The sequence below is a fragment of the Manis javanica genome, chromosome 9 (assembly GCF_040802235.1).
Source record: "Manis javanica isolate MJ-LG chromosome 9, MJ_LKY, whole genome shotgun sequence".
NCBI classification, from domain to species: Eukaryota; Metazoa; Chordata; class Mammalia; order Pholidota; family Manidae; genus Manis; species Manis javanica.
Genome location: NC_133164.1, coordinates 61,157,943 through 61,185,480, shown reverse-complemented (window position 1 = coordinate 61,185,480; position 27,538 = coordinate 61,157,943). Strand labels below are relative to the sequence as shown.

Genomic DNA, 27,538 nt, shown 5'->3' with positions numbered 1-27,538 from the left:
CCCAGTCCTTCCTCTCCACCCCCGCTAGCAAACCAGCTCTGTCCCCTCCAAAGGCCACTGACTGTCCCTTCCAGCAGGAACTCCATGGGCGGGTCCCTGGTGACTGGCTGGCACCAGATCAGTTAGGTACCAGGAACAGAGGAGGAAATGGCTGTTTTCTCTCCACCCCTTGCCCCCAGATCTATCAGGGGCTCTGCCATGGTAAGCACCCATTGGTACGTAAATGGACTAAGACCAGGTGGAAATTCTGGGTGAAAACTTTCACTTAGCCCCCACGACAAGAATGTTAAAAGCAGCACTAATTGTAATAGCTTCAAACTAGGATCCTAAATACCAATAAATAGAACTGATAAACTGTCGTGCTCATTTAATGGAAATACTACACCATAAGAATGAGAAAACTGCCACATGCAACCCAGATGAAGCTCACAAAATTCTGGAACAAAAGGGAGTGTGGAGGGCTGGTATTGAGCTTTTGTTCAATCTAAGTGCTGGTTATGTAACTGTTCATTTTGTGAAAATTGGTAAAAAGTTCTATTTAAAAAAAATCAGTCATTTTCATAACTAGACATCATATGCAAAAAAGTGAACTTAAAATATTTGACTAAGAAATTCTTATACAGAAGTTAACTAAAAGTGGGTAGATCTAAACAAAACACATAAAACCTTAAAACTTTAGAGAACTGCACCATGTAAGAATTTATTCACTATGTAAGAATTCGTTCACCATGTAAGAACTTGTTCGTTATGCTTCAGAAGATTGGAGACTGACGAGAATTAGGCTTGAGATGGATTAATGATTGTACATTGAGCATTGACCCCCCTATACACAATTTTATTGTTGTTAACAACCATTTGATCAATAAATATGAGAGATGCCCTCTCAAAAAAAAAAACTGTTATAAAAAAAAAAAAAACTTTAGAGAACTGAAAAAAATCTTCACAACCTGGAGTTGGCTAGGCAAGAGTTTTAAGACATGACACAGAAACATGATAAAAAAGATAAATTACACCTCATCAAAATTAAATGTTTTTAATCTGCAAAAACTAGTTAAGAGAATGAAAAGACAAGCTACAAACTGGGAGAAGATATCTGCTTAATCACATACCTAACAAAAAACTTGTATCCAGAATATTTCTTGGTTTTGATAAATATGCTATAGTTATATACTACTAGGGAAAGCTGAGTATTTTTACTTGTGAGTCTATATATAATTATTTGAAAATAAAAAGGCTCAATTAAAAAAAGATGTTGGTAGTTTTACCTACCAACTGCCTATTTTTCCATATCTTTGACTGGTATTCTAATATTCTAACAAAATGTTAATGGGAGGATATAATTGATAAAACATTTATAGAAAGCAATTTGGCAAAACCAATTAAGCTATTGTAAGGTGCAAATATTTGACTAAGAAATTCTATTTCCAGGAAATTTTCCTAAGAAAGTAATCAGGAATATATACAAAAGCCTGCACACAATTTACTTTATGATACACCCAAAAGACAGAAAACAATGTAGCCATAAGAAATTAAGCCATAGAATATTTATTGACATGGGAAAACATTAACAATATACTTCTATATGAAATATGCAGGATACAAAACAGTATATACAGTTTAATATCACTTTTATGGAAATAAAAATAGCCATATATACAAAATCATGCATAGGAAAAAAAATAGGATGTACATATCAAATGTTAGTAATGGTTATCTCTAGATAGAATTAGAGGTGGTTATACATTTTCCCAATAAATTTCACCTATCCTCCAAATAGTATGCTTCATGCTATTCTTTCTTGGTGATGATTAGGTTCCAATAATTATCTTCAAACAGGCTCTGTTTCATAACACTGCTATTTCCATTTAAAATATAGATGCTAATTGCTCCTAGATACTGGTATATGGAGAGTATTTTTAACTAATACAATATGCTATAAAATATGCCATAGCATAGATGTAGCTATAGAAAATTATTATTTGGAGAATTTGAAAATCCTCTAGTTGAGAGAAATTTTAAATACAGAAAAAAGTTTATCATTAGTTAGGAGTCTAATAGTAGAGCAGGAAGTAACTCAAGTTCCAGAGCTGGACTTTTGGATCTCTCCTTACTAGCTACCTAACTTTGGGCAAAGGCAACAAGTCAGGAAAATGTGGTGAATAATTTTGTTGAAAGAAGCAAAAATAAGGGTTTTTTTTTAATGAGGGAAAAATAAGACCACAGATATAAAGGTTTTCCATAAAGACCTAAACTAACTGTTAGATAAAACAGCAAAAAATTCAAATTTGGTGTTGCAGAAAAATTAACTCATTTATTTTTCGGTAGCAACAAATTGTTTTGTATCTCCTTTCACAGGTTTCATATGCCAAAACTGTGAGACTATTTTAATGTTAACTACTGGTTTTTAACTTTTTAGTTTAACAGCTAATACATAAGACATACTTTTCATGGAATCTGTAGTAAGTGTTCTAAATATATAGAGGTCATCCTCTGATGACTCTTGGTAACTGGCAACATTAAACACACTTACAACAAACATAATTCAGATTTTATTTCTCAGAATCCATCCTAGGGTAAACGTCAGAGAACAGAAAAACACGTCTGTCTTGTGTCCACTTTTCTCGGATCCAGCACCATCTCAAATTACCTACTAATTTCTGTTCCCTCCCTTTGGAAGGGAATCTCAGGCAAATCCATTATCAATTAAAAACTTTTGATATTTGTTTGCAATCATATTTGAAAGGAAACTGTTGATGACTTATTGTCATATCTCAAGAATAAATTTATTGTCTAGATGCCTAGAAGTCAACGGCATAACTTTCATAGAGGTCAATGAAAGAAGGAACATAAACACTGATAAAAAGAAAGATTTGGTAAGAATGGAAAAAAGAGGGATTGTCTTTGTTTTTCCAAGCAGAAGGTTTGTTCCTTCCTTCTCTCCACAAAGCCATGGACTTGCACAAGCTGGCTGGAGTGCAGACAGAATGTGTACATCACATTTATCTCACTAGAGGGCATTTTCCTATGTGACACCAGTTGTTCTGCCACCTCCACCCCACTCTGTAAACGTCCTATTAACCAGAGAAGAGCTTTTAGCACAGTTCTAATTTATCAATAAAGATCACAAGAAAGGTACTTCAGGTTGTTAAAAAGAAACCCAGAATATTACACCAACACATTTCAAGGTCAGGAGGAAAGAAACTACTGACTGTTTCACTCTACAAGAATTAACAAAAAAAAGCAGAAACTAGGAAATCACTTTTTGAAATTTCACAGTTACGTATTTGCAAAAATTGAGGCATACATTTAGGCTAACATATGTGTTAGATGAATCACTACTTCAGCACATAACTACAGATGGACACTCCTTGGTTTTCACGGAACCACCACTCAGCAATGAACACCATAAAACAAAAGGTGATATACTTACGAACTAAAATCACAAGAAACTCCCCAAGATCAATCTTCAGTGAGCTCCAATTCCAGTAAGCCACAACGACAAGTAGAAGATAATATTCATTTAACAAAATGAGAAGCCTGATGACAAGAAATCAGGTATCTGTATTCCTCTAGAGACATTTCTTCCCAACCTAACAAAGGCACTTGACATGTACTGAGATGGACAGTGAATTCAAATACTGCCCTGGGCAACTTTACCCTCCTAAAATTGGATGAAGTGGTGAATAAATCCTAATTCATTCATCCAAAAAGCCTGAAATATATGACTATATCACAAGTTCTCTATTTTTGGCAGATATCATAACCCAAGAAGAGTATGCTGGTGCCCACGATGAACTGGCTGACTTGAGAGTAACAGATCCTCTTGCACAATGTATTCCTTTATGACTGTGAGATCTGCATGTAATTACAGGGAAAATAACCATTCAAAGGTAACAGGTATTAGTGCTCACTCTTCTTCTTGTCTTTTCTTACTTTTTTGTTCTTTCCCAAAGCCTTAGATGATTCCTCCTGAAAAAGACACAAATCACTGTAGTATCTCCCTATTTATATGAAGATGATGGTGTAGGAACCCTAAATGTGATCATACAGAGTATGTATAATGAAAGTGTAATTACTTCCATATCCAAAATCTTTCTGTTTTACAGAGCACTTTCATTTGTAGTCTATTTTAATATTTCCAAAGTAATCAAGGATAATCAAGGAAAATACTCATTTACGCTTGAATTATTTCAGTACTAAACTATTGTCCATTTTCCAAAATAAGGCAGAAATATTTAAATGGATATGAATGTACTTAAGAAATATGGACCAAAAAAAATCAGAGTATGAAGGAAGAAAGCATAAAAAGGCCTACCAGGGAAAAGGGAGAGGCTCTGACACTAACAAGAATGTTAGAATTTTATACATGTTTAACGAACATCTAGTTTACTGTACCATTAGCTACAACTTCTCTGGATCTCAATTTTAGGAAGTGGAAACTAACTGGTCTCTAAGATTTTTATAAAACTCTAGGATTCTATGAAATTAAGTTTCAAAGAGATGAGGCGATCTACCCAAGGTTACACAACTGGCCAGTCACATTGTTCTGACTAGAACTTAAATCTTGGTGACTAATCCAAAGGTTTGGCTAATGCACCACACACATTAGGATTCATTCTTCTTTTTCTTTTCTTTTTTTAAACATTTTAAACTGAAGCATAGTTGACATAATATTATAACAGTTTCAGGTATACAACATAGTGATTTGACATTTATATACATTATAAAATACTCACCAGGTAAGTGTAATTACCATCAGTCACTATACCAAGTTACTACAGTATTACTATGTTCCCCATGCTGTATCTTTTATCCCGTCTTATGTATTTTATATCGGACCTATTTTGACTGCCTGCACCTATTTTGACTGTCTGCACCTATTTTGACTACCCCTCTAACCACCCTTTTGTTCTCCATATTTATTTCTAGTTTTTCTTTATTTTAGGTTCCACATGTAAATGAAATCACATGGTATTTTTCTCTAACTTACTTCACTTAGCATAATAAGTGGACCTCTAGGTCCATCTGTGCTGTTGTAAATGCAAGTTTTCATTCATTTTTATGGCTAATATTCCATGATGTATGTGCACTACATTTTCTTTATCCATCATCTATCAATGGACACTTAGGCTGCCATCATATCTTGGCTATTTAAAATAATGCTAATAAACACAGGGGTGCATATATCTTGTGAATTAGTGTTTGGGGTTTGTGTAAATACCCCAAAAGTAGAATTACTGGGTTGGATGGTATTTCTAATTTTTTGAGGAACTTCCATATTCTTCCCACAGCTATACCAGTTTACACTCCCACCAGTGGTTCATGAGGGTTCCTTTCTCTCTACAGCCTTATCTACACGTTTCTTAATCTTTTGATGCTAGTCATTCGGATTTGTGTGAAGGGATCTCACTGTGGTTTTGATTTGTATTTCCCTGGGTTTAGTGATGCCTATTGGCCATTTGTATATCTTCTTTAGAAAAATGTCTATTCTGGTCCTCTGCTCATTTTTAATTAATTATTTATTTTTTAGTGTTGAGTTGTATGAGTTCTTTATACATTTTGGATACTAGCCCCTTATTGGTATATCATTTGCAAAAACATTCTCCCATTGTGTAGGTTGCCTTTTCATTTTGTTGGTGGTTTCCTTTGCCACACAGAAGCTTTTTAGTTTGATACAGCCTCCTTTATTTTTGCTTTTGTTTCTCTTGCCTGGGGAGGTGTATCCAGAAAAATACTGCTAAGGCCAATGTTTGAGAGCTTACTGTCTGTTTCCCTTTGGGAGTTTTAAGGTTTCAGGTCTTACATTTAGGTCTTTGATCCATTTTTCAAGTTTATTTGTGTGTATAGTATAACAAAGTGGTCCAGTCATTCTTCTGCATGTAGCTGCCCAGGTTTTCCAATACCATTTATTGAAGAGGCTTTTCCCATTGTATATTCTTGCCTCCTTTGTCCTAGATTAACTGACCACATAAGCAAGGGTTTGTTTCTGGGCTCTATTCTGTCCTGTTGATCTGTATGTCTATTTTTGTGTCAGTGCTGTGCTGTTTTGATTATGTAGCTCTGTAGTAGTTTGTTATCAGGGACCATGATACCTCCAACATTGTTCTTTCTCACAATTGTTTCGGCTATTCAGGATCTTTTGTGGTCCCATACAAATTTAAGGATTATTTGTTGCATTTATGCAAAAAACGCCATTAGTATTTTGATGGAGAGTGCACCAAATCTGTAGACTGTTTTGGGTAATGTTGATATTTTCATAGTATTAATTGTTACAATCATGACCATAGTATATCTTTCCATTTATGTCATATTCAACTTCTTTCATCAATGTCTTACAGTTTTCGGAGAACAGTCTTTCACCTCCTTGGTTAAATTTATTTCTAGGTATTTTTATTCTTTATGCAATTACAATAACTCAGTTGTAAATGAGATTGTTTTCTTATTCTCTTTCTGTTAGTTCATTTTTAGTATATTTAGAAACACAACGGATCTGTGTATTTATTTTGTATCCTGCAACTTTACTGAATTAATTTATTAGTTCTAATAGATTTTTGGTGGAGTCTCTAGAGTTTTCTACACATAGTATCATGTTATCTACAAATAGTGACAAGTTTACTTCTTCCTTACTTAATTTTTTTTAAATTTCATAGGTAATGGGAGAAACTCTCTAGGTATAATATCAGTAATTGCTGCTTACCGGTAAATTTGTGTAGTTCTTCTCTACCAGTATGTTCCTGGCGCAGTTGTTGATATGTTTAAAGCGATCTGGTCCTAGCAGAATCCCTCCATACCAGCGTGATACTACCACTATGACATTTCTCACATTCAGAATCTGTTATTTTCAGAAGCATAATTAGATACACATATCGACATATGCACATATAAATTTTAAAAGAGAATGAAATAACCCATATGTAAAATTGCACATAAAATTTCCCCATGACTTTAATGGCAGAACCACATGAGTGAGCAGAGTGAGCCTGCTAATAACTCAGGAGATGGAATGTTAGAATGAGAAGGGAACTTGGAAAACACTGTGCTGCACAGGGTCCTCCAATTCCAAACTGTGGGACAACCAGGCAAAGTGAAGGGGAGATCATGCAGGTAGGCAGGCTCCCAGTTCTTTGTGACTTAAGCCAGAATAGCTTTGTTTAGGCAGCCTTTTACCCTGGGCTAACCAACAGCACAGAGCCTGCTTCCAAACAAACTACTAGAGAGAACTGGGGTTGCATGATCACTGGTTCCTACCAATAAGGTCTTCCTCAGTTTGACATCTGTCAAATGCTTCACTTAATGTAAAACCCACCAATCCAGGGACCTCACCCACACACAGTTCCTATCAAGGGAATGGCCTGGTTAGAAAACAACCTCCACATACAATAGCAGAAGAAACTATAGCAACTACCTTAGGAAAAAAAAACAATCCATTCTTAAAATTAATGGACAATCAATGATCACCAGACAGATGAAGAAAATCCAGCAGCATGAAAGAGAAAGGACAAGATAAACAAACTAAAATGGACCAGGAACAATTAAGAGAGAGAACATCTAAAAAGCAAAATACTAATTAATATACTTAAGGATATTTTAGAAGATATTACATCCATAAAACCAGAATAGCACACTATGAAAAAGGAAAAATAGACAAGAAAGAACTTTTAAAAATTAAATAATGGTTGCTAAAAAAATGTTTTAGTTCAATAGGAATTCTGGAATATAGTCAAGAAAATGTCTCAGAACATAAGGCAATGAGATGGGCAACTTAATAAAAAAAAAAGGAAACCTCTGGACCTATCCAGATGGTCTAACACCCAACTAACAGGAGAGTCACAGAGACAGAAGAGAGAAAATAGAGGGGAGGAAACTGTCAAAAACAAAAGGGAGAGCTGAAGACAATCTTCTGCTGCCTATGACTCAAAGAGCTGGAAAGCACAGCACTTGTTCTTAAGTCTTTGCTTTCTGCCCATATCCAGTGGTTAAAATTTCCTCTCAATGTTAAAAAATTAACTGCTAAATTAAACAATATATCTCATGATTATATAATCTAACTGATTTACTTATTCCTATGTGGAGCTCTGATTTGGCAAGAAATTTTTTGGCTCACAGAACAAGATTAACAGGGTTTGACTTAAACTTACCTCCATGAGATGGAGAAGACGTCCACCAGCTGCTGTTTCCCCATCATCCTCACAGTCCTGTAAGAAGGTCTGTTTATCCTCACAATATATTCTAGAAATACATATAACAGCATTACATTTTGAAACCTCAAAATATTGAGTCAATTACTCTTTCATACTTGCTGTAATCAATTTACTTCTAAAATGAGCACATTTGCTTTAAAAAAATCCTTATTGAACTATATATATTTTCACTGAGATTTACTACCCAGTATCAATTTTTTTGTATTTGGGAGAGCTGGGTATCAAGGATGCTTCCTTTAAATCAGACATGCTGTAATTACTGGAAGATATGCTTATACATAGGACACTTTCCCTACTTTAATAACCTTAAAACTATGAGGTAAAGAGTAGTCACTGGAAAACATTTATTGAGGATATATTATATAGAAGCATGATACATAATAGCCACCAGGAAATTATATAAAAGAAACAAGTAGCATACTCCTGTTTGTAAGAGAAACACTAGCCATCAAGCATTTCTCTATCTTCCCCCTTCTGAGTTAAGAATTATAAGATCTATTTTTCTCTGTAATTTATCCCTGGATAGTTATCAGTGTCATAGATAAATCATGTTATTTTTACCCATTTACGTTATCTAGAAAGTTAGCATTTGGAATCATAACGTAGGTTAAAATGTAGTACAACAAGCTTGGCAAATAGGTGCCAGATACAAAAAGAAAACAGTGCCAGTTAAGGTTATGCCACCTAATGGATTTCTTAGGCCCCTACAAGTGGTACCATCAAAAGGACTAGGCATGCATGCATCATTAAATTCATCTTTCCACCAACCTATTAATATGCAAAACTACAAACTACAAGCACAGACTAATCCCTCATTTTTATACTGATGACCCTAACTCATTAAGAAAACATCAAAATTCTATCCAGCAATATTCTAGTATGTAGGGAATTATATAGGTTTTTTGTAAGTTCTGGCACGTAAAGGGATATAACTTAGTAATATTTAAAACTCACCTATCCAAAGTGATCGATTTTTTTTGTCTTTTCAGTTTCAGATAGCCTAGATTTTTACAAGTAGTCTCAATCACATTTTTAAATTGCACCAAATCCCTATGTCTATATTGAGACTTATTTCAGTCCTAAGCTATGTTCTTTTAAGTCTGTGCTAACTTGCATATTTAAAAATAGACCTTTCACCACTTAACTAACAAATCAGCAAAGATTTGCATAAAACATTAGTACTGAAAATTGGAAGGCATGTAGTAAAAGAATCACTTTTAATTCACTGCTAAGGGGAAATAAATTGGTTAAAAAAAGAACTTTGTAAAAAATCTGGCAACATGATTCAAGGGTTTCAAAAATGTTTATACTTTTTGATAATTCTACCTCTAGAAATCTATTATATATTCCCTTTAAATTATACCATTTCATTTCAAAAATAATCTGAAGCAACCAGAATCTATCCTCTAAGGAAATAATCTAAAAAGTATACAAATATGTTCACAGGACTACTTTACATAGTTAAAACTATTTTACATAGTTAAAAATATGAAAACTAAGGCAAAGAAGAAATGGTTAAACAAAATGTGAAATGGAACCTCAAATATTATACAACCATTTAAATAATGTTTATAAAACAATTATATAGCAACATGGAAAAACGTTTTGTTAAATTAAGAAAAAAATAGAATACTGGGGTAGAGTATTGAAAAAATAAACTTTGCACAGAAGATGTATCAAAATATTATCAGTTACATTTAATGGCAGAAAATGGCTGCTTTCCCTTCCATTCTTTATTTTCTGTAGTTTCCAAATATTCTACACATGATTTTATGTGAAAAAAAACATAATACTTATTATTTTATAAAATCATGCATCAGTTTCCCCTATTTTTTATAAACTGCACATTCCTGAAATTGTGATAATCACTTACCGGTATGCATAGATGTTGTGGGTGGCACTAGCTATTTTCTTATTCTCATACAACCTGGCAAGAACCATTTTCACCTTAAAAACAGCAGTAATATAAATACACTAATGTATACTTTTTATTTGCTCTGTACATAAATGCTAGAAACATATCTTAAACATATTGATCTGAATACTATTGTATTAAAATAGTTATTTAAGAATCTTCTATACTCTGAAAAAGCCATTCCCAAATTTTTTTCATTTTAGTGGCAGAAACTGGTTCTTTCAATTTGTATAAAAATGATAGACCTAGTATTTTGAGCACCAATTATCAACAAATATTTGAGTATTCACCAGGTCTAAGCACTTGTACATAAATATTTTTCCCCAGATAATTTTAAATGTAAATATGAGAATTTCTAAAAACGAGCTCTGAGAACATACCTAATTTATATATCCAATGTGATAGGTGCACAATTATAGCATGCTCCAAATGTTATAAACCTAAACTCTCTCTGAGAGTGACACAGGGCCCATAAAAGAGGTAACATACAAGGTTCTTAAAAGATAAGTGGCAATTCTTCTGCACCAAAGGGATGAGGGGGGTGGGACAGGAAGATGCCCTTCCAGAGGAATCAGCATGTGTGAATGTACCAGATTTAGCAAATGAAAACAAAGGATGTTCAGTTAAATTAGGATTTCAGATAAACCACAAATAATTTTTTATTGTAAGTGTGCCCCATGCAATAACGTTTATCTAAAATTCCAACTTAACTAGATATCCTCTATTTTATCTGTCAACCCTAACAGGGACATAAAAAAGTTCATAAACTGACCAATAGTTTTATGTAGCTGTAACTTAAGAGTATGAATGAGAAGATGAGATGTTTTTGGAATGACGGAGCTAGGGTTATATCACAAAAGGTCTTGTGTGATGAGTTATATGTTTCCTTGTGGACAATAGAAAGTTTAATTGAGGGGTAATGATGTGGTCAGATATTTCAGAAAGGTAACTGGCAAGGAGTGTGGAAGAAAAAGGGGAGGTAAGGAAGACTGAGGGGGTGTCAGGAAGATTAACTTCAATCAGAAATTGTGCAGTCCTTTATTATCATTTTTTAAACTTTTCAGGTGCTCAGATCCTGATCAATGGAATAAAGTAGACATTTACCTCTAAGATTTACTTCAGCTCTCATAAATTATGATCCCATAAATCTAAGTGACTGTAATCAGAAATAGAAGATCCAGGATAAACAGAGTCAAAATAGAGTATCTAAGGAGAATGCTAGCTACAAGATTATAAGCAATGGCCAACAAGTTGCTGAGGAAAAAGCCTAGAAGCCTGCAGCAGAAGCTGTTCTCTTGACCACAAGTCAAGGCAGAAAAGAACTTCCTCTTCCAGAGTCTAAAAGAGAGTGAAATGGCAGCCTGGTACCAAGAACTGTATCCCTGTGGGTCAAGGCTTTCCAAGAACTTAGAGTCACTGCAGAACCCAAAGAGAAGAGACTAATGGTTAAAACCTATCCTAAGTTAATGAGGCAGTTCTGCTGTTAATTTAACCTTATAGAAATTACTGAAATTATCTCTCATCAATAAAGTTTAAACTAGGTTATATATATTATACCGTCAAGCAAGAAAATGATTCTGCTGAAAATAGAATGAGAAAGACAAAAATCTAGGAATAAATTTTTCACTAATAAGTCCCCCACTTGATATCCCTGAGTGGAAATCAGGTCACCTAAGATCAGGAAGCAGAAAAGAAAAGGAATTCCGGTGAGCAAGACTGGGCTCTGCCAGTGAGTCCACTGTCCCCTTAATCGGGCAACAGTGGAGCAGTGCAGACTCCTACACAACAGCACAAATAATCCTTTTTAACAAGCAATTAAGCATCATAATTTTCTATTAACACCATAATGGGTTTTTCTTGTTTGAAAATCCATTAAAGGGTTAAGCCCTAATCAGATATAATTTTTAAAGCAGCTACAAAGAGAAACTAAAATCTTCCATGATTCACAGTAATTCAAGGGTAGGAAAATGAGCAAATATTTTTATCTTATATGAAAATTAAACGTAATAGTAAAAATAAGGATATTATTGCAAAACCATTTACTTGAGTATCTTTGGTAAAACAACATCAAAGTGAGCTGGACATAGTTTAATTTTACCTGTTTGGGACAAACTACTGGTGCCAAGTGTGCCTGAAAAGTACTTCTTCGGTCTGTAATAGGAATGCCATGATCAATCGGCGGTAATTCTTCTATTTCTATAAATTTAAAGAATTACATTACTTTTATTTTAAAAACTCTCACATTCAAATACTGAAAATTTGGCAATGGTTCTGTGGGGAAGGGGGAGCTGGGAAAGAGATGTAAACTATATGGCATGTCAACCTAAACAGCCATTAATAGTTGTATATTATTTTAAGTAAGAAGTTGCCAAAGTAAGTAAGATAAACCTACTTGATTTTTACCTGCCAAGGTCACCCAGTGGAAGTGGCAGGTCAGGACTCAAATCCTACACCATCACAGTAGTATAAGTATAAATAGTTTTTAAAAATATAAATGGATCTTGAAACCAAAAGGATTGATGGCTGCTAACAGAACACAATTTATTTATCTATTCTTTTGTTATGGACCTCTAGGTTGGGAAACCTATGACTTTATTTTGTATAGCTATAACATAATGTCTTCTGCTAATAAAACTATTCCTACTTCAGAGAACTGAAATAGGTATATCAGTAATACACTGAATTGATATTCAGAGTATCATGATTTCCAGTTACTCTGCCTCTTAAACGAGTTTAAGAGCTATTAATTTACCCTTAACTCTGCTGAGAAACTTACCAACCATCCTGGCTGTTTGCTCCACCTGCCTCATTTAGGATGAAAAGTTGTTCATGAAAAAAGAATCAAAATTGGTTCCTCTGTCTAGTCACTGATCTGTTACATCTTACCAAGTCATTTTGCCTTACAATTGATGAAATACTTCAACTAACACATGTGAAAATATTTCTGTAGGGCTTTCAATAACTTGCCAAAAGTCACTGCACTGCTTTGTGACAGGGCTAGGATGAGAAACCAGGTTTATGTAGGACATTTTACCTTCCCCCTGATAGTGTCCTCTTCTTGAACGGCTTGTGGCCACTGTACTAGTACAGTAAAGCCAATATGAACTGGATACTATTTAGTATGATGGTGATTTTCACCAAATCTGCAAATATATAAATGAATAAAATGGGAGCTACACAGATTGAAGCAGGGGTGGGAGTTCTGGGTCTTCTCCCCCAATCTTTTACTACCCCTTTACTTCCTCCATTAGTCCTAAGATACCATGCAAGAACTTTAAAGCTTCGTAATACTGTTTCAAAGCTAAATAATGCCAGAGGAAACTCCTTCATTTCAAACAGAATGAATGTTCCCTCGGGTCTATATTTTTTAAGAGACTTGAGGAAATTGACCATCTCATTCAAAATTTTTAAATACTGAAAAGGAACATTGATAGAAACATAGAGCTGATTTAACACATCTACTTATTTATAAATTGACTACTACTTGATTGTGGAACAAATTTGCTTATGCAAAAACTAAAAGCTTATATTAAAGGCATTTTAAAAGCTTTAATTCAGTAGCTGTACTTTCAATTAATTTGTGAGCACTGACCAAAATTTAACTGGAAACATCAAGAGAAAGATGAGAATTTCAAAATGAAATATAAAAACAGGATGTGAACTGAAAACATTAACACGTGTTTCTTAGTTTCAATTTCTCCCATCATGATTCAAAGTAGCAAACAAACAAAAAAGGTAAATTTCTAGTTTTTTTTTCTCACTATTCTGAGAGACCTGGCAAACAGCAAAATGGTCAGCAGGCCAGAAAAATACAACTCATTCTCTGCAAATTAATAACTATTTCCTAACATGTGAGGATATACTAAATTTCTAGACCATTCCAAAAACAATACATAATACTACCATCCCACTTTCCTCGAAAGAAACTAGTTGGTAACATTATACCTGTTCGATTTTCACTGATAGCAAAATCCAATGCTTTAACTGCATTTTCTGGTTGATATGCTAAGATGAGATCATCCTCACATTCAACATCTTCCTCTTCAGTTTTCTTCTTTACATCCGGGCCTATGTGGATATGAGACATTATGAACAATCTACAAAGATAATAAGGAATTTCACTTAAAAAATTGTTGATGTTGGTCTTTAAACACCATTCCTCAATAGAAGGAATCAGGGCTTCTATGAGAAGTGACTGATTCCAGAGTTGAAATGAGGAAAATAAAAGATAGCCCTGGAACATCTTATGATTCCAGAGAGTAAATAAATGATCAGAAAAAGATGGGAGCACATAAGAACTTTAGTATTTTTCCTACCTGAAGGAGCTCCTAAAGGCCAAGCCTGGAACAATTTGAGCAACAAAAAATGAAAGTATGGAATTTAACCCATGGAATAAAATAATATGTAAGTTCATATTGATATAAATAAATAATGGAATAAATGGGAGACCAGACATCTCTTTCTCACAAGTGAATTCCAATTAGTAACTGTAGAAGGAAAGAGGGAATGAGAATCATCATTAAGCAAATACCACACAGTAAACACTGTTGACAAGATACACTAACAGATCCTAAAATGAGTGGGTGAAAATCTAAGAACTAGATATTAACATAGCCTCCAAGTATCTCCCCCAAGATACCTATCAACTACAAAAGGACACAGTAACTGTGATGGTTAATTTTATGTCAACTTAGCTGGACCATGGTACCTAAATATTTGGTCAAACACTATTCCAGGTGTTTCTGTAAAACATTTCTTGGATGGAATTCACATTCAAATCAGTTAACTTTCAGTAAAGCAGTTTGCCCTTCATAATGTGAGTGAACCTCATCCAGTTAAGGTCTTAAAAGAAAAAGGACTGACCTCCTCAGAGGAAGGGGGAATTCTGCCAGCAGACTGCCTTCAGATTTGAGCTACAACATCAAATCTTCCCTAGTTTCCTGTCTGCCAGACTACCCTGTGGATTTCAGACTTGCCTGCCTCTATAATCTTGTGAGCCAATTCCTTAAAATAAATCAATCTTACCCTCTCCCTCCTCTTCCTTCTTCCCTCTTACTCTATAAATACATACACACATACACACACATGATATGCATACATCCTATTGGTTCTGTTTCTCTGGAGAACCTTGACCAATACAGCAACTTAACTGTGGAGATATCTGGTCCAAGATAAACATCATCAATTACAAAAAAAAAAAAGAATTGGTATCATGTGCTCCTTGATAAAATGACTGTGAAGGACACAGTATCATTTTTGTGGTATTCTTGGCAAAATGCCAAATCTCACTACAATCATGAGAAAATGGACAAACCTAAATTGAAGGACACTCTACAAAATAGTTATCTGTACTCTTCAAAAGTGTCAGGTCATAAAAGTCATAAAAATCAAAGAAAGATTGAGGAACAGTTTACAGACTAGAAGAGAGTAAGGAGAAATAACAATTAAATGCAACATAGAATCTTGGATAGTATCCTGTAACATCAGAAGGAATTAGTGGAAAAATTACTAAAACTTGACAACGTTCTTAGTTTAGTTAATATATCAGTGTTAGTTTCCTGTTCTTAATAATTATACTATGACTATGTAAGATGTTACTAGGGGAAGCAGGGTGAGGGATATAAGAGAGCTTTCTGTACTACTTTTGCAACTTTTCTGTAAATCTAAAATTAATTCAGAATTTCAAAAAATTGTAAATAGTTGTATATAAGTGTTTTAAAATTTAATGTCTATAGTAGAAAAAATGAAATAATAAGAAATAAACTTATGCTGAAGATTAATAGTAAATTAAAAATAACTCAAGTGGCTACCCAGGATAGGAAAATTCTTATGTGGTATCTTGGTCTCTAGCTTGTACTCTTTGCAGTTCTTCAGAATTATTAATCCTTCCATTTTAATATGAAGTCTAAAAAAACAATTTTTGATTTAAAAAACTCCAAACAAAACTTATAAAAAGTATAAATTGTACAACACAAATCAGTAATTCTAAAATTTGAAGAGTGGCTAAACTAAATTATAGATAGATGTAAGTGGGAAAGGGAAAGTATCATTTTTAAGATCAGTAATTTTCACAATTTCCCAAAATTTGAGTGATTCCAAACTTTTTGGAGTCCTAAATTTTTACTGATATACATTTCATTTCTGCAATTATCCCACATTCTAGAATGGTGGATTAGCAAAAATCAGTTTTATCTTGAGATCCCATGAAATGCTGCAAAATCATCATGGATCATAGAAAGTTAAAGAAAATACTTAAAAAAAGATTGTCACATGGACAGTATCTTCAGACCATTTACCTCTTTGATTTTAATGGAAGCAGTAAAAATAGTTGCTTCTATATAAAGAGTAAAATGCTCTATTTTTTAAAAAGTAAAATAAAAAAAGTACTACAATGAACTTTAAATGCATACTGATTTTGCTAAAGGAGTCCTAAGTAACTGGTTCCCAGTAAAAAACCTAAAAAATTAGTGAACTATTATTTTTTTTAATCCCTCTTTTTTTCAAACTGGAAACAATTCTATCAGTGATAACAACAAAATTCTATTTTTAAAGGAAGTTAAATAGTGCTATATTCCTCCCTAAAAGACCTTTGTGGTTAAGTGGAACAAACACTAGCAAAGTAAATAGGAAAAATCAGAAATTTCCATTTCTTGTATTTAATGATTCAGTAGAAGACTAATAGAGCAAAATATTTATTTTCAAATGTCCTGAAATTAGTGGTGATGATTGCACAACTTTGGAATACAATACAAACCACTGAATTACACACTTCTTAAGGGTAAATAATTATGAATAACATTTCAATTTAAAAAAACAAATTTCAAAGTAGCTTTATGTATCAGCCAATGTGCCTTCCAAGGTTCTTCTATAACTTCTATAAACACTACATTCATTTGAAGCCAATGTCTAACTCATACATTCCAATAATTCATGAAGAATGTTCCATGGTTCATACTACCTTAATAATAGTCAAAGAAAGCAGAGATTTTTGACCCAAGTTCTTTAACCTTAAAAATTCTACTACTATTAGAGTATAATATGAAACCAAAGGGGCTAAATAACCCTTATGGAAAGAAAGAACCATAATTACATAAACAAATGAAATTTCTAGAGAAATTTTATCATACCTAAGCCATAAAACCAAATACAAATTATCATTAAAAATTTCAATTAGAATATCTACATGAAAATTTAATTACTGCTAAAAGAACAATGCTAATATTTTTCAAACCTACCTGGTTCTGCTATTTGAGATTTTTGTATTAGAACATCTCTTATTTTCTCCACCCACAGGTAAAGAATACTTTCACCAATATTCTGTCTAAACAAAATTCAGGGGGAAAATTTTTGTTACTTTAAAAAATTTTTTCTCAAATTCAAAAAAATACAGACATATTTACAATCTAAGAAATCATATGCAATCTAGCCATGTCTTTAAAAAAATTTATGAAAACATGATATTTACTGATATTTATAGATTGAGCATTTAATATAAATTGTGTGTATCAACATTAAATATTCCAACTGGCTCCAAAATTAAAAACAGGCAGAAGCATTACAACCAAAAAGGAGAAAGAAAATTTAACTTGAAATGATGAATTAGACAGACATAAATGTGATTTAGTTTCTATCAGTGAACATAGTTTCAGTATTGATGTCTAATCATTGCTTGCTTTTGTAAATGTTTTGAAATTTCAAACCACTTATTCAGTTCACATCATTTGGTATACTTATTTCAAAAAGGACGAATGCAGAACATCTGAGGAACCTCTCTCTGAGAGCCAATATACAAGACTTAGAAGACAATTGATGCAACAACTTTATATTCATATTTTGTTTTTGATAAAGTATTCTATTGCCCAAATTGATTCATTTTGATCCTAATGTCTGGTTGCTTCAGACCACCTCAACAAATCATCGAGAAAAAGAAGGTATCATGGTTCACATCCACTGAGTTTTATGTTAAATGAGAGCAGCAGCAATAACACAAAGGTCCAAGTGTCTACGCTTCAAGTAATGACACAAATTTTAGATTAAATTTTAGTATGTGTGTTTAAAGAAATTACTGCACTCTCATTACAACACATTACCTCCTTCCTCTAAATGTTCCCTTTCAAACCATTATCTCTTTATCACCACTCATCAGCACCCAACAAAGGCAACTTTCAAAACAAGCACACAGAAGAAAACAACAGTTTTCAAATAGTCCTGTACCCTCAAATCCTCCCCATCTCAGGACCTTAGCACTAAAGCGGTCCTGTGTTCTTGCGTAAGCTGTCATTTTAGAGAGAAGTCAGTTGGAAAGGTTTAAAAAACTGGGAATGTTGGTTGAGTTTCTTTAAACAATTCCCACTTCCATCTTATCTTCTCAATAAAAGACCTTTAGAGGCATAGGGACAGTATGTATATACTAAGCTCAAAGTACATTCATATATATGTGTACACACACACACAGACACACACACACACACACACACACACACACACACACACACACATATCTCAACACATTTAATGCCTTGGAAGCCCAAGTACATTCATATATATGTGTATATATACATATACATATACATACACACACACACACATATATCTCAACACATTTAATGCTCATAATTGTCTAATAAAGTAGGTATTACCTTCCCATGATAAAATGAGAAAACAGACCTAGAGAGATTAATTAACTGGTCTAAAAAAGTCTTAAAGCAATAAGAAGCTCAGAGCCAGATGAATGCAGACTTACTCCAAAGCTCAGGTCGCCCTATAAAGCAGCTATGCCCATAAGCAAATAGGCCACTTGAACTCGAGTCTCAGTTTCATCATCTATAAAACAGAGATTTAGAGCATCCTGTCTTAGTTTACAAAGTAGTTTCTTTTCAGATGTCTTAATTGACTCAACAAATCTTTAAGGGCCTTGCCTATACACCAAATACTAGTGCAGCCCTGGGGAGCGAATGAGAAAACTGGATCCCTTATCCCAGTGTTTGTAACCATCAATATCCCTACAAATTTATAGGTTTATAATTCATTCCATCTCCTAATCTTATTCTATTGATTTCTTTATATCATCATCCTCCAAAGTAGAAATACTAACATCTCATGTTTGCTGAACATCTACTACAGAGAAGAGATAGAAAATGCAGTTAACCACCCCGAGACAGAAATCATCCCTCCATGAATATAATTCACATTCAGTTTTGTTGTTGTTTGGCGAGTGGAGGTTAGAAAACAGCTTTGAGGAATTCTCACAACATATGATTTTTCTAAAAAATGAAGAAGAAATTAAACCTTAACTCCACAGCTCTCCTCTGGTCCATGGCTTCCTGCAGATTATACAACAGCACTTCTACTTAACATGATTTATCAAATGCTTCCTCCCTAGTATTTAACGAGACGTTCTGAAATCTAGCATAAGGAAATTATAATGGGTAGGAAAGGCTTCCTCCAGAAAATGAAAATTACTGTTTTCCCTGGACCCCAAAATTCTATCACTGATGTGTTTTTGTTGTGCTGTTAGGCTGTATTTGTATTTCCTCCTGTGACGACAGTTTGTTCACATCCTTTTAACTATCCTCTAGGGTTTGGTGGTCTTTAGACTTTCCATCACTGTAATGAAGTCTCTCAGAGAATTAGAAACAAATTAAAACAGGCGAAAGCTGGGAGTATAATAGTCTAAATATTTTTAAATCTGTTGTTTTACTTGTTCTATCAAAATATTTTCATATATTCATAACATCCATACGTAAAATATTTAACTAAAAGGAAGGTATGATAAGCAAATTAACCCACATCTAAACAACCACCAACTCCTAGTTTATATTGTTAAGTATTTCATTAAATGACCATTCTTCTCCATCTGCATTCTTGTTGCCTTAATAAAGTCCTCCACTCCCTCCCGTCTGAGTTGCTGACTGCTGTACCGATGGTGGCCCTTCACTCTTCACAGCGCATGCTCCACGCTACCGCACACCTGATTACATCACTCCCACACCTAACCCACCGACAGCCTACAAGGTAATGTCCAAACTCCTTACTGCAGCTTACAGGTTTCTTCCTATACCTACCTCAGTTTATACACCTGGCAACCTAACCTACTTGGCTGAATTCTGAAGACTGCTTCACACCTGCATGACTTTGCTTATGTAATTCTTTCTATCAGAAAACATTCTACCCTTTGATTACCTGTCAAACACTGTACTCAAAGGTCAACTGCACTATGCAACCCTCCTTTACAACCTAACCCACATGCCCAGAGACAGTTTGTCACTAAAACCTCTAAAAAATGCTACTACAGTACTTGATCCAAACCTCTCAGTAATCATGTCACTATACTGTACTGATACACATGTATCTCAATTTTTAAACTCCAAACTCCTAATAGTGTGCCAGCATATAAGAGATACTTAATGTTTACTGGAAAAACTGACTTCTTTCAGAATACCCCCTATAAGAGGAAATAAACTACAGTTCATCTTCTCATCTAGGCAAAAATCAAACTTAGCATACATTCAAAATGCTAAATTAATATGAAAATCTCAACAGTGTCACAACAGCTAAAACATAATGAAACTATAAACATTAAGACCTACAGTCATACAATTATCTCATATGTTTAATTTTCAAAAGCCAGTATTTTGATGGCCCCTGCTGGAATTTCATGGAAAAACATGATTAAAAGTTATCCACAAAACTTTAAAAACAGAATATTTCTATTTATATGTGTTCCCACACAATGCCACCGGACTAGGGTTATTCAAGCACTTTTAATAAACAAGACAGTATGAGCCATTCTATCTTTAGAACAAACTGCTTTTAATTGCTGATCCTTCCAAATTCTCAAATAGCTCAAATGAGCTAATTAGGGAAAATAGCAAGTGTGTCCAAGTTACAGGGTATCTCTTAGTAAAGGATGGAGAAAAGACAAATGGGAAGCCATTTCAGAGTGCTCGACACTGGGCACAGGTAGGGCAAAAATCTAACCGATGAATATGATTATCATGTCGGAAGCCAAGTACAGAAAGACTTTCAAGATAGAGGGAGTGTTCAACACCACCAAAAGGTACAGAGGCCAAATAAGGTTAAGAACTGAAAAATGATCATAAGATAAACAATTACAACATCAATGGTGAACAAATTTGCAGATTTTTATCTTATTCTACTTTAAGGGTGAAAGATAAGTTGGTAAAAAATAATAATAATATTTATAATGCTGAGGATGATGGAATCACTAAATGGGGATCTCTCTATTGTAATGTCCAGTTCTTGATTACTTACAGGGTCAACTGTAAATCTGGGACTCAAGGAGGACTACCCTTCTTCCAGGAAGGAACAAACAGAATAAATTCCATGAAGACACACTGTTTTTAATTAAATATTTTGGGAGGGAAAAAAACCTGGCCTAGGCCCCAGGGATACAAACAGGGTACTCCTAACTATACCAAAAGACATGGCCACCTAGAACACAGACAATACTGACCAATTCCTGGATTAGAGTAAAAGTGATATTCTAAAACATTCGTTGTTTTACTAAATTAATATAGGTCACTAAAATTATCCAAATCACAGTCATATCTTCTCTGGACTACTGAAATAGCCTCCTAACCAATGTCTCACATCTAGTTTTGCTCCCTTTCTGTCAGTTCTCTACACAGAAATAGGACAGTGTTTTCAAAATGAAAATCTTATCATGGTACCACAGCATTTAAAATCCTTCTCTGCTTCCCAAAGGTCTTGGGATAAAGACAGAAACCCTTAACAGGTCTACAGGGCTCTGATGACTTCTTGTGCCTACCTTGCTAGGTCATTTTCCTACTATGCTCCCTTCTCTCCCCTCCTCTCTCTTCCCACTTCATGCCACCATTATACTTTGTCTTGAAATGTGCCAAGCTCCTTGACACAGAGCCTTTGCTCATGCTGTGGGATTTCACTGGAGTTATCTTCACCTAAGTAACTCAGCTCTTAAGTCAAATAAGCCATCCATGACCTCCTAGACTAGCTCAGATCCTGTTTAAACTGGATCAGTACTGCACATTAATATCTTGTATAAAATATCACAGCTGTAGTTTCATGTTCATTTTTTATGTTGAGTCATATTATCTCTTACCAGTAAATTCTAAATGCCATGAAAACAGGGACCATTTAGTATTTGTTGAATGAATAAAAAAGTACAAAAGACAGTGTATTAATAGACTCTCAATCTCGTGGCCTAATACAAGAAAACTACCATTAAAAGTATATAGTTCAAAAAATAATTATGCTTAGGATTCTGCTGTTACCAGTTTCATTCAACATAGCTTATGAAAATAATTAGAACAAGACTAGTATCTCTGAATTTACTTTCACAAACTGTATAAGTGTTTTTATAGCTATTAGTTCTACATAGTACCGTACTTTCATATCTAAGAAGTCATATCAAATGTATCTAAAAGTTATACAACCAATCTTTCAAGGACTCTTCAAGAGGCTCCTTTTTGTTAATGGAAAGGCAGCTTAGCAAAAGTTTAGAAAAGGTCCTAACACAACACAGTCGCTACAGAAGTCCATAATAGAATCACTAGTAGAATTTTTTAAAATCACCTGTCACTTACATATATATTTCTTCAAGGCTATTCGATAAATCTGCACGTTCTTGCCCTTTAAGCCACGGAGCACTAAGATTAAGATAGACAAGATTATTTGAGGATTGTGCTTATACACAATTAATTTCAAACAGAAATTGACTAATTAAATCACAAATTGGTTTTATTTAATTTTCAGAAATTATTTTCATTAAAATGTTATCTTATATATATAAATCCATAGTTTCAAAATACTTTCATTTGGCACTAACTCATTTAGTCTTCACAGGAAACCATGATGAAGCCAACACCAATATTATTCAGTTAAAATATGGTAAAAAAAATAAAGAAAAAAGCCAGGGCTGAGTTCAAAGGATATCATAAACTTGCCCAAGTTGACATAAATGTCAGAACAGATTCTAGAATCTAAAGTTTCAGATTCACAGTATTTGCCACACTATCAGGAGTTCCCAATTTTTTTTCTAACTGGTATCTCAAAAACAACTCTAACCAATAAGCTCGGTGCCACAATGACTGTAAAAAATAACTTCTTCTGAAAAAGCATTTACATTTGCAAGCATTCTATTAATTTTATCTATTATTTTTGATAAAATAAAAACTAAAAATTACAGAACCATCATTAATAGTCCATTTTAATGCTGTTTGAAAACACTCATACAAGAAATCCCACTGGTAGGTAAAAATTTTAGTAATTGAGATTTAATACAATCTGTTCACACAGGTTTATACATCTTACTAGGTCAAGCAAGCAAGGATGATCAAAGGTTACTTGCAAGCAATAGGTCAAGACTCAATAAGGTTGGGATGCTGAGAAGATGGTTCCTCAACAACACAGGCTGGGAGAAGCACCAGAAGCATCATGGGCAATTCCTGGAAGGCAGGCAGTCTTAGGCAGAGGCATGTCAAAGAAATGCGGCTAAGCCGGAAGAATTAGGTTAGAGGAAACTCTATAGGCCTGGGTTTCTACATTACTAGGTTGTCCAAAGAGGAAGACTTCCTTCCCCATCTCTAAAGATAATTCTGTAGCTCTTTTACTCCTATGAACCCTGTGATTCTCTTTTATGCTAAGTGACATACTTCAGTGTTTTTACATAATTTCATTTTTTATTTAAATGCTCTATACCAAGTTCAAAAGGTATTTTTCATTTCTATATACCTTTTGATAAGAAAGATATTTTATGTAAACACAATGTAGAGAAAGTTTTCAAAAAGTATCATCTTTTTATAAAAACATAAACAGAGAAATAAAGCTTACTTCAGTTGATAAATAGGTGGAGCTGTACCTGGGTATTCATTCGGTAGCATCACCTACAAAGCAGTTTAAAAACAAATCTGTTTATGCTTTACCATGGCTCAAATTAATGATATTTACAAAGCTAGTCATTGGACAAATTTCTAACTTGCCAAAGTGAAAAACAAAACCATTGTTTTGTTAAATCTCAGGAGAGAATTCCCTCCTCATACTTACGCTTCTACCGTAAATGTGTTGTTAGTGATGATCCCATTTTTTTAAGAAGGAGCTCATTATTTGCAGAGAAAGTAGAAAAGCAATGGAAGTTAGAAAATAAGGATGGAGAGGACAAAGATGAAAGTAAAAGAAACACTGAAATAGGGGCATTAGGCCCTAACCACAAATGAGTAAGTGGCATTACAACATGTTCCCAGTATTTTCTGAAGAAATGCTAAAAAGAAAAATCTAATTACTGTGAAATATATAACTAACATTTAGTAGAGAACCATACACCTTTCTTTTCAAATCAGAATTATTATAAAAACAAATACTTCCAAAATCTTATTTGCACTTCATTTATGTCACAAGTATAGGCAGTCATCAAAGAATAGCATTAGAACAGAGAGCCGTACTGATTTTTTCATTCATTTATCCTAACCACAACTGATCCTCAACTAATGAAGAAATAAATAGCTACTCTATGAACCATCTAAATTACTAACCTATTCTTCCTCTTAAATGTTAGCCATCATCCTAGACTTAGACCCTCTCCTATTAAATGGACAGGATAAGGAAGTGAAACTCAAGTCTTTCAATGATACATTAAGAACACTTAAATAATTAAGCTAACTGGAACAGGAAAAATTGATACTATCAAAGTTTGACTTAAGAGTGATCTGAGATTTAATTACCCATGTGTTCAGATAATCAACAACAAAAGACAATTTAGAAAAAGTCACCCAAGAACAGTCACTAGAGGGATACAATAGTAATCAACCACATACAATGTTGTAACTGGAAAATGGCTGTAAGGAAGGGGAAAAGTACCTGCAAGCAAAGTGTCCACTTGGGGTCATCTATATCGTCGCTAATTCTAATACAAAATATTTTGGCACAGTCGTCAATGACACACCATTCATCGCCATAGATGGCTGCCATTGCTTCAATTTCTTCATTCTGAAAGGTGATATGGGAAAAAAGTCAACAAATGTACATACCCTAAAAACCGCAAGTCTTCATTACTCCTTTATAAGAAAGAATTTGCATTTAACATTACTAGCATAGATGAAGGATCCCTGAAGGAACGCTGCCAAACATTCCTAGCAGTTGGTCAACATGTTCTACTTTCCAGTGACTGCAGGACACTACTGACGGTGTCTGGAACCAGCCTGGCCACTACATCACTCTACTTTTGGCCACTACCCAGCCAAAATACATACTCTGCAGCGAGATTCACAAATGAAAGGACAAATTTATCTTCTCTGCTCCAACCCTCTTTTTTTTAACAGGTAACCCCAACTCCCCAGTGGCTTTGCTACATACTAGCCCTGCATTCCTACCGAGTCTCCGTTGTGTGGTTTTAGATTTGGGCATGGCGGCTGACGGTTGTTTTGGTTTTTTGGTAATCAAACCCTCAAAACATTTCGGAAATTATTCCTTTGGTTTAGGATTAAAAAATAATAACCAGACCTAAAGGTAAACATAGGATGCAAAGTATGCAACTTTTTATCATCTCAGTTTGTCCTCACAGCCCAGGTGGAAAGCCTTAAGAGCGCCCACGTGAACCACCCTCAGGAGAAAGCTCAGTACTAAGAGAAGTACTTGTCACTGATCCTGCGGGGAACTCCCGGGGTTGTGTCATTATTGCGCATATTGCAAAGGCAGAAACCGGGGCTCTTAAGCGGCCGGACCAAGGTGAGCGGGCGGGGCGCAGAACCCGGGTTTCCACCTACGGGCCGGAGCTGCTCAGTCGCGTGCTGATGGCTGACGAGGTCCGGTCGGGGTCAGGCTGAGCCCGCCGACGCCCGGGGACAGCCAGCAGAAGAGCCAGAACCCAGCGCCGAGCAAATGCAAAGCGGAGGAGGCCCGGACACTGCAGGCGGGAACTGGGGCGGCCCCAGGCAGAGGGCCCTCGGTGGAGGCGGCGCGGGGCGGCGAGGCGAGGCCGAGCCGCGCCTGGAGGTCGGCGCCCCGCCGGGGCCTCACCTGCCTCTGGTCGCTCCCTGCGTCCCCCTCAGCCATGTGGCCCCGGGAGCGGCTGGCAGGCCGCCGCTTGCCCAAGTCCAAACCGCGGGGGCGTGGCAGTGAAGCGCCTAGCGGAGGGCGGGTTGCGGCGCTATGCGACCCGGAACCGCAACCCGGCCCGCGTCGCGCAGCCCGCATCTGCTTCCGGGTTGCAGGGCAGTTGGTGACCGGGTCTCCCTATGCCCGGGGTGCCCGGCGCCCCTGCCGCCCTCCTTCTCTCTGTCTTTTGGCCCCACTCGGGGGAAGCCGACCTGCCCAGGGTGACAGGAGGCCTTCTCGGCTGTGTCTCCTGGAAAATCGCCTAGGCTGGGGGTTTCAGGTCGCCCCCTGCGGCCTGGGTACCACCGGACCCTCAGGGGACGTTGGGGAGTCGGGTTTGCGGCCACGTCCCGGGAGGGGCTCGACGGCAGCGCACAGCCCCAGACTGGTCTTTGCATTTCAAGGCGGGTTTGGCGGTTTGGTTTTGTTTTGTTTACGTGTTTTAATATACTTTGTTTTGTTTGGGCAAGAATGGGTTTGATTTACCGGAAACAGACGAGGAGAGGGCAGGCGGCAGTTTTGAATGGGGGCTGAAAAACATTCACCCACTGACTGTCGTTGTGATAGTTTCCTTCAGTGTTCGTGAACATTTTGTATGGGCGCTTTTTTTGTTGTTGTTATCGTTAATTTACAATTACATGAAGAACATTATGTTTACTAGGCACCCCCATTCACCAATCCCCCCCCACACCCCCTTACAGTCACTGTCCATCAGCGTAGTAAGTCACTACTTGTCTTCTCTGTGTTGCACAGCCCTCCCCGTGCCCGCCCCCCCACCACATTGTACATGCTAATTGTAATGCCCCCTTTCTTTTTTCCCCGCCCTTATCCCTCCCTTCTCACCCATCCTCCCCAGTCCCTTTCCCTTTGGTAACTGTTAGTCCGATCTTGGGTTCTGTGATTCTGCCGCTGTTTTGTTCCTTCAGTTTTTCTTTGTTATACTCCATGGAGCTTTTTTTTGTAAAAGGCACTAGTTATGCCAGTCAACGTAAGGGTGATTGTTTCAGCATCCAAAATTTTTTTTTAAGTTTGTGTCATTTCTCCTCTGCACCAACACATGCATTCCATACATTGGTTGTGAAATTGTATCAGTCACCTTATTCGAGATACCTTAATCAAGCCCTGTAGTCTCTTACTCAAGGTATTTATCCCCTCTTGCCCCTTTACACAAACATACAAAAACAAAAAATATCACATCTTTCCTCTCTCCCATCTTCCTTAATCATGGGTATGTTTTAATTTCCCTTTAAAACTCTTCTCTGAGTCAAGGATGTACTTGCATGAGCACCTGTAAAGAATTCTGCCTGAATTACTTTGAGGGGATTCTAAT

General features: G+C 35.6%; 1 protein-coding gene across 8 annotated transcripts; it reads right to left on the bottom strand.

The window, feature by feature from the left end:
• Nucleotides 1-1,529: 1,529 nt before the first annotated feature.
• IMPACT (impact RWD domain protein) lies at nt 1,530-26,281 on the bottom strand. 8 transcript variants are annotated; one of them, XM_017645754.3, is made up of 12 exons: nt 26,131-26,281; nt 24,973-25,101; nt 23,950-24,002; nt 22,704-22,766; nt 17,352-17,437; nt 14,062-14,184; nt 12,215-12,312; nt 10,075-10,148; nt 8,139-8,229; nt 7,406-7,429; nt 6,698-6,832; nt 1,530-3,969 (listed from the first exon to the last, which is right to left on the bottom strand). In XM_017645754.3, the coding sequence occupies exons 1-12, from the start codon at nt 26,164-26,166 to the stop codon at nt 3,901-3,903; spliced, it is 981 nt and encodes a 326-aa protein (XP_017501243.1). In that variant the 5' UTR covers nt 26,167-26,281; the 3' UTR covers nt 1,530-3,900. The 8 variants fall into 8 exon arrangements, with proteins under 8 accessions (XP_017501243.1, XP_017501247.1, XP_036881401.1 ...); XM_017645758.3 differs by having other exon boundaries at nt 1,530-3,855; XM_037025506.2 differs by lacking the exon at nt 26,131-26,281 and adding an exon at nt 25,878-26,115.
• Nucleotides 26,282-27,538: the final 1,257 nt, after the last annotated feature.

Coding starts and splice junctions, on each gene's coding strand:
- IMPACT (XM_017645754.3), bottom strand. CDS start 26,166: ATGGCTGAGGGGGACGCAGGGAGCGACCAGAGGCAG. Junction 10,149..12,214: donor CAGTAGTTTGTCCCAAACAG/GTAAAATTAAAC, acceptor GCTGTTTTTAAG/GTGAAAATGGTTCTTGCCAG. Junction 6,833..7,405: donor GATTGTTTTTTTTTCCTAAG/GTAGTTGCTATA, acceptor TGAAAATAACAG/ATTCTGAATGTGAGAAATGT.